Genomic DNA, 8,091 nt, shown 5'->3' with positions numbered 1-8,091 from the left:
ATAATAATTATAACGGCCCTGACCACACAACCACACATTGATATCTGGCCATGTTATTTTTAGTTTGGTTACCGAGGACAAATAGATTAACTGGAATCAAGGTTTCTTTTACATATTATTATCCCATTTTCCGAACATTTAACAGGTCAACAGACATCCGTAGTGCAGGTAAAACAAAGGTGAAATGTTTCTTATGTCCATTGTAGGTCGGAACAGATTTGGACCATCAATGCCAGCCACATTCAACCCATGGCTTCTCCATGGTTTATGTATTGTATATAATGTAAACACGCTCACATTGAAGCAAATGGTTTGAGAGCATAAAATATTTTCTAAAAAGTGAGAAATTAGAGCTTTATAAAAAATTATGTTTAAAAGTGCTTCATGCATCGCTAATGAGTCTCTATGTAATACAAATGGAATGTTTTGATTGGCTGGGATTCTTCAAATTAAAAAAGTGAGCATCTTGGCACCTAAACAGTAGAGGTAACTGATTTTCCAGAACACACGCATGCACAAATGCGTGTGTGGATAAACACACAAAAACCGGTAGTCCCCTCCCGGCCCCCCTCTTAACTCTCTTGCACTGATTGGCTGATCAGGATGAGAGGTTTGGCCTATAGGGTGATTCACCAACTTAACCTCCTAATGCATCCGCTGCTTTAATGTAAAGGATCCAAAGGTCAAACGCCTTATTGGCTGATAAGGCTGTATCATCTCCTATGCCAGCCACACATACTGTTTGTTTGCCTGAAGAGGCAGACAGGGGAGCATCGATACTGAACTTGCCTGATAACCTAAAGTAAGCCAGAGGTGGACGTTGTCAACATAATGTAAACAGGCCATTACAGGGCAAGATGCTCTCTTTCAAAATCCCAACAAACTGCATACTAAGCTTTGGTTAGACGGATGGTAAACTAGAATTTTGCATTCACTGAACGTGCAACTACTTTCATTTCAATATTGCACCAGTGTACAATGTACACTTGTTCGAAAACAATTTGCTTTGCACACAGAAACAGAACATATATTTCTAACATAAATCCAAACATCCACTGTTAAATAAATAATAAGACATAAACAATTAGCTATAAACAGGAAAATAACAAATAACAAAAAAATAATAATTTATAATAATATTTTACTACATGGGATTATAAAAATAGTTTCTACATTTTTTTTATAATTTAATTTTCTTTCCCCCATCTGTGATCTTGAATAACATGCCAATGACTGTATAGCTAACAGACAATTATTGACATACAATTCATGCATGTAAACACAGAAATCTTTTACACCTGGTACATATAGCCTACTGTATTTTTGGTCACCAGTCCAGAACCTTTTGTGTTTTTTCTTTTGCTATACCGACTTTTCTATTGTACACTTTCATCAGAACAAAGTGACATTTTGCATGTAGGTTCCATCTCCTGTAGTTATACAACAAAACACAATAGTCAGGAGGGTAAATGGTGTGTACAGACACCATTATGTAATCCAGCTCTAAGCAAGCAAACACTGATCCAAAACCACAGGGAGAACACAGAATTGGCTTCATTTAGAACCAGGTGGTCACTCGTAACATCCTCATCAACTAGGACCCATTTCAGCATAAGCCAGAAACCTGTGATTCAACCAGAGATAGCATTGTCCATGTGGACAATATCATCAATATTCCACGTTATTTCACTTAACTCAGTCATGAAATCAAGCACATAAACAAGCACAGCCATTATAAAAAAGGTCTTCCACCCGAGTTTTGGCCTATTCTTTTGTAACGCAAATAACACAATGGTAGTATTTAATGTGTTAATCACTACAGATTTAGGTCAGATACAAAACTTCAGGGACTCCATAATAAGGGTTGGACGTTTATAAATTCTCTTTCTTCTGCACTCCGATTACAACAGTGAAACTGCCTAATGAGGGAATGCGTGTAGAAGAATTAAGGCTGGGCCAAGCACTCTGCTTTGTCTGGGTGCGTACGGACAAAAGCGAGAAACCCACGTGTGTCCTTTGAGCAAATATCTGCGTGTCTCCAGGTTTGTGTACCGTCTGAAACATTTCCCTTTTGGAGGGGTGAACATTTATTTCAGCATGACTATGCTGAGATATAGCATTTGAGTTTTTAGATTGTGTGTACACGTGTGTGTGTGTGTGTGTGTGTGTGTGTGTGTGTGTGTGTGTGTGTGCTTGTGTATGTGTGAATATATACAGAGGGGAAGTCAGTTACACTGCTACACAAATCTTTAGAGCAGATTCTAATAGAGGAACTTTAACCCACTTCATTAACTGAATAATGATGCTCCTTTATTCATAAAACACAAACAAACACCCAAACCCACTAACAGAAACCACATAGACAATAAAGTGTTTTTGCGGTAATGAGATTGGTTCACATTTATGAATAAAGGAGACATTTAAAAAAAAAAAACCGAATACTGTAAATAATTATTCATCGAACATTGCAATACTAGTGGAAACATTTTTAAACTGAAGAACTGAAAAAAAAACGGAAAACATTGTGAATGTTAAGTTAAACTTTTAGGTCAGAAAAACAACTATTCATTTTTGGCCCTTAGCCATACTGTAATTTTTTTTATAGAAAAACATTGCAGATGTATAAAAACAATTATCTGCTTTAGCACAGCCATAACTTTTCCACCATGCGCTTCTCATTGAGGGAATAACAATTTGATGATGTATTATTATACTAGCCCTGCAGGTCTTAGATTCTTCCACGCCATCCAGGTTGGCATGTTTCCGCTAGTTCAAATGATAAGCCCTGGGACCGCTGTGGGGCCTTCGTATTAATACCACACTACTTCCCTACACACAGACACACCCCCACACACACACACACACACACACACACACACACATACGGATGCACGCATGCACGCACACACGCATGCATGCACACACACACACACACACACACACACACACACACACACACACACACACACACACACACACACACACACACACACACACACACACACACACACACACACACATCCCAGCAGTGAACCGTTGAAACGGGTGGATTGACAAGGGGCGAGCGAGGAGAGAGAGAGGGACTCTGAGAAGAGAAGTACAGTACGAAGATGACTCTGTCTTTTGTTTCGTTTCTTTTTCCATTTTCCGGATCATGGATCAAGTTTGCTAAGACAACGATGCGTCTATAGCTGCAGCCTCAGGACGTACAGCCACCTTGATGAAAGCAGAAAGAGAGAGAGAGAGAGTTAGAGAGAGGAGGGGGGTGAGGGAGCGAGAGAGAGACACAGGCAGACTTTAGTGACAGAGTGATGAGGTAGATACAGTAGTGGGAAAAATGGGTAAACTCAACAGGGGGTGGGGGGGGGGAGCGAGAGAGTGAGAGAGAGCGATAAACAGACCCAGTGAGTCACTTTGACACAGCCAGGAGGCACTGAGTGACACTAGCAGCACTTCTTTCTACCTGCCGGTGTTTGGGGAGATGAGTGTTCTGAACACATTGTAGCCAAGTTTAGACTTCATAACGCTCATAAAATCCTTATTTACCTAAGCTGCACTGTGCGGTACTTCATTAATCTACTTCTATTGTGATCTTAACTGAAATCCTTCTCACTCTAAGTAGGAAGCATGGCATTCATGAACATGCACCTCCGGTTCTGTTTGAGAACGACTGTGAGTAGACAAGTAACAATCTCAAAAGTGATCTCCACTCGTCTTTGTCTTGTGAAGTTTTTTTTGTCCAAAAACCAAACACATACTAGGCCAATAAAATATTGGCCTAAACCTCACTGAAAGAGCCTTGCTGAGTAATCCCCATGCCAGTGTCTGGACAGATGTAAGATAAGGCCGCAAAAATAGACTTGATATCAAAGAAATGCAGCCATGCTAAATTCTAGCCCAGAGTAATTTGCTCACTTTAAATAATATGACTCTAGGTCTTGTTTGTGTGGTTCTGCCAATAAGCCTGTGAGACAAAAATATGCGCTGCATCTGCTTTAGGCTGTAAACCACAATCTGTTTGCAGATGGTGGTAACAGACGCTGGTGTTTTGGCTCTCGTTGTCCTGGAAGGATTGCTCGACGTCCACCGTGTGACAACTCGCTGGCTTTTATCTCTTTCTGTTGTCCCCACCAGGAAGAACTGGGAAAGTGTGGATAAAAATATAGTTATACTTCTAGTATCGCCGACTGGGCGAGTAGGCCTTCCTCCGAGCTCCGATCACACAGATCCCAGCTACAACAACACACACCTCCACCAGCGTGGCATGGGTTCTAGTCCGAGCCATAGTCCCGGTGGCCTGCTTGTTGTTCTGCTCACATTACGTTTTAGCATGCGTGTGTGTGTGTTCCTCTCCCGCCCGTCTCTCTTTTCTGAGGCGGTATATCTACAGTTGCGGTCTATTTTTAGAACTGGGAGAAATGGGAAAGGGAGGGGAAGGTGGATTGGGGGGGGGGGGGAGGTCCTGTCTCGGTGCTGTCTCAGGGTTTGAATGATTCATTCATTGATCGAGGCCGACAGCAGACGCTTTACATGTTGGGGCGCCTGTCCTTATCCTCTCTTTGGGCCCCGTCCACCTGGTGAACTCCATCGAACTCCGATAGCGAATCGCCAATCAGTCCTGACGTGTGTGTGGTAGAGAGGGCGCCGCTCTCACCTGTCCTCCGCTGCTCACTAGCTGGCCGACGCCTCGGGCAGCAGGCCGTAGCGCGGGGCCGGGGTCGAGCCCGCCTGGTTGTCCCATAGAAAGCGTCTGGACACAGAGGGCACAGCTCAGACACATGTGGGGCCGCCCACACACACACACGCGCGCACGGGCACACACACAGAATGCAGAACACAGAGCACACACAGGCACGCGCACGCACACACACACAGAACACAGAACACAGAATACAGAACACAGAACACAGAACACAGAGCACACACAGGCACGCACACGCACGCACACACACACATACACGTACGACACACAACACACCGCCAGCGCAAAAGCCGCTTAGCGCGAGCCAGCGTCGGGGCAGGAGGAATGAGAGAAGGGGGGCGGGACCAGAGCGCGGCAAGATGGATGGCAGAAAGAGGGCAGCGGTGATCCAGTGAGGAGGAGAAATGTGGAGGAGGGTTGGGTGGAAGGGGGAGCGGTGGAAGGGTGGAGGGGGCAGGAGTGGGGAGTGGTGAGAAAGCAGGGAAAAGCCCGTTTTGATTAGTTCTCTAGACTAGGCTAGCAGAGAGCAAGAGGGAGAGTGGGAACAACATGAACCCATCCAAGTGTGGGTCTCAGTCAGCATTAGCATGCAGCGGTATGGCGCTATATGGACGGCCTATATATTTTTGCTGTACCCGTCTGTCGGGGGTTTGTGTGTGCGTGCTTCGAGGTTTCAGAGGCAGCACCGTCTCCAAGTGGAAAACCCATTAATCTTCTTGTATCCCGCAACGGCTGAGATTGGCAGCTTTGTATATAGCGGCAAAATAAACTAAAAGTAAGGAATTTCTTTTCATTTCTTTACAACCACCCTTTAGAGTAAGAGAACATTGACCGCACGGCAATCAGCGTTGAGACATAGCGTGTGTGGCCAGGCGGCGCGTATTGATCAGCGATGGGGGGGTTGGGGGTGGAAGTGGAGGAGGGGGGGGGGGTGGTTGGGGGGGGGGGGGTGTGGTGTGTGCAGGCCTTACCTGTTGTCATTCACGTCGGCCGCGTTCCCTGTGGGACAGAGAGGAGGTGTGTCAGCAGGCGAGCGGGGAGTGCGGCGGTGACGGGCGTGTGGGTGGGGGGGGGGGTGGTTGTGTTAGTGCTCAGACGACGAGTGGATTTATCCCGCTGCATTAGTGCGTAATTGGAGTGTTTATCCACGCTCAACCGTCTGAAAGATAAGATGAACCGCTTGGGAGGCAGCCGTTGTTGGAGTGCTTAGCGCATCGCCTGGAGGCATGGGGGGGTAGGAGGTTGGGGTGGGGGGGGGGGGGGGGGGTAGGAGGTTGGGGTGGGGGTGGGGGTGGGGGTGGGGGTTGATAAATGATCCTAACGTTGAGGAGGTCAATCCAGTGCCTCCACGTTCACGACAACAGCCACGACGACAACCACAACAACAGGCGGCGATGACACCGATAATACACAGTGGGTTGATTTACATAGTGCCCCTGTCTGCAGCGGGCGAGGAGACAAGACGGCAATCTACTGGAAGACGGCCGTCCGTCTGGGCCCTCGACGGCCCAGCGGAGAGCCGGGCCGGGGGCCAGCCGCCTCTCCGGATTGCCTCTTCACTCGTTTTTTCCTTTCCTTTCATATCACATCAGAGCCATCATTGAAATAGATCAAGTGCTCTGTTCATAGTACATACACAATGACAACTAGTATGCACGGTACAGACACTATTACCGACGGGCCAATTCCAAATTCTGACCGAGTAGAATAAGCGTGTAAGACCAGAATACTTCTAATAATAATATTGATACCTTCATGAAAATAAATATAAAGAATTGAGTGTTTGTAGCCTATCTTAGCCCACACTTTGCTGAGGGTGTTGTGTGTGTGTGTGTGTGTGTGTGTGTGTGTGTGTGTGTGTGTGTGCACACACATACACACAACTTCGGTGTGTTTTCCCTCTTTTTGACTTTACTCATTAAAAGACTGATCACGCTCCACTATTCAAGAGAGTGGATCTAAGCAGTCTCTGTGGCCAAAATGCAGAGGTAGATAAATATAATTGGATGCCGGCTATTAATAAACACCTTGTATCTCACCGGAAGCTTCATAACAAGTCAGAAAAGCCTCAGCCTGAAATTATGTCTGGGAAAGAAGAACCCGCACGTGATCGGAAATAAAACTCTAATATAATAAATAATAAATAATTGATTGTGATTGTTGTAAACACCAGCCACGAAGCACTACTTTAAAATACCATTAGCCTCACGGCCGGCCATATTCACAGCTTAGGGGACTTTATTGTCCATCACGTGGAGGAGGACAGTTTCATGCTGTATAAATACCCTTATTGTGTCATTGTTTGAATGGATCACTTGTGTCACGGGAGAATGCTTGAAGTGAAGGAAGGTTGGAGCAGTGAACAAACTGGAGTCATCGGTGGGTCAGGCCAGGGCTGCGGTGGCAATGCAGGTTGTCTGCAGAGCTCCCTGTCTGGCTAAATAATGACCGGCCAGGCCCCCATCCATTTCCACTAGAGACTGTTGATGCTGATGGCGGCACAGGCACACAAACAAGACATACACGCACGCAGGAAGAGACAAAGGTACATGCACACACACCGCACGATTTGAGACTTCTGAGTCTCATTGCAACTAACGCAAATGGGCGTAGGAACAGAAATATGACTTTGCTTTCGAATATTTGTGCTAAATCTAAAACTTGGTTTCATAAATATGCATGATTCCCCTCATTAAAATGTAAACTCACAAGTTAACTTTTGACAAGACAAGACAAACTGGCTCCTATTAGTATTCAACACACACACAAAGTTAACACAAATGTGCCTACTTCACAGAGAGAAAGTTTGCAAAGAACTGAAACCACATTCAGTCCCAACGCACTCTGCCAAGCAGCCATCAGCAGCAGCACAATAAACCGAGACCTTCTGTCTCTCTCTCTCTTTCTCTCTCTCTCTCTCTCTCTCTCGCTCTCTTTCTTTCTCTCTCGCCGCCTCTGCAAAGAGACGACCTCCTAGAACATTCTCTCTGTGGATCCCTTGGCCCTTCCACCGAGCACGGAGCCCGGTAACCCCCCCCCCCTCTGCCAGCTACGACCAGGCCTTCCTTGAACACCCACTCTGATTACAGCCGGACTGCAATCGCACAGCGCACGCTTCGGCATCCAACCACCCCGAGAACAAGCGGCCCTTGATTGTTATTCTACCAGTGGCGGCAATTACTGTCATTTGGCATGAAAGACACCCTACCAGCCAGCAGCACAGTGGTAAAACGAGACTGACAGACGTCTGCGTGACGGAACAAGAACACGTTTCAAAAGGAGCTCGGTGAGATGTTGCCCCGGGGACGGGGAAACTCACCGTTTTCAGAGTCGAGCATCTCGGCCTCCGTGTCCGTGGTGCTCAGCGGTTCGGCAGGAAGCCTAGGGGG

At 46.2% G+C, this 8,091-nt stretch overlaps 1 protein-coding gene across 1 annotated transcript in view; it reads right to left on the bottom strand.

The window, feature by feature from the left end:
- Window positions 1-4,671: 4,671 nt before the first annotated feature.
- Window positions 4,672-8,091, bottom strand: part of kif5ab (kinesin family member 5A, b) — a gene marked incomplete at both ends in the record, with an annotated part of 55,860 nt that continues 52,440 nt past the window's right edge. The window contains 3 exons of the mRNA XM_084463436.1: window positions 4,672-4,750; window positions 5,674-5,701; window positions 8,022-8,083. Coding sequence (XP_084319562.1) covers window positions 4,672-4,750; window positions 5,674-5,701; window positions 8,022-8,083 — 169 coding nt within the window. The remainder of the gene's footprint in view (window positions 4,751-5,673; window positions 5,702-8,021; window positions 8,084-8,091) is intronic.

This window comes from Micromesistius poutassou (genome assembly GCF_964030765.1).
Source record: "Micromesistius poutassou genome assembly, chromosome: 2".
Lineage (NCBI taxonomy): Eukaryota > Metazoa > Chordata > Actinopteri > Gadiformes > Gadidae > Micromesistius > Micromesistius poutassou.
The sequence above is the reverse complement of the archived record's forward strand: the minus strand, read 5'-3'. Positions and strand labels throughout refer to the sequence as shown.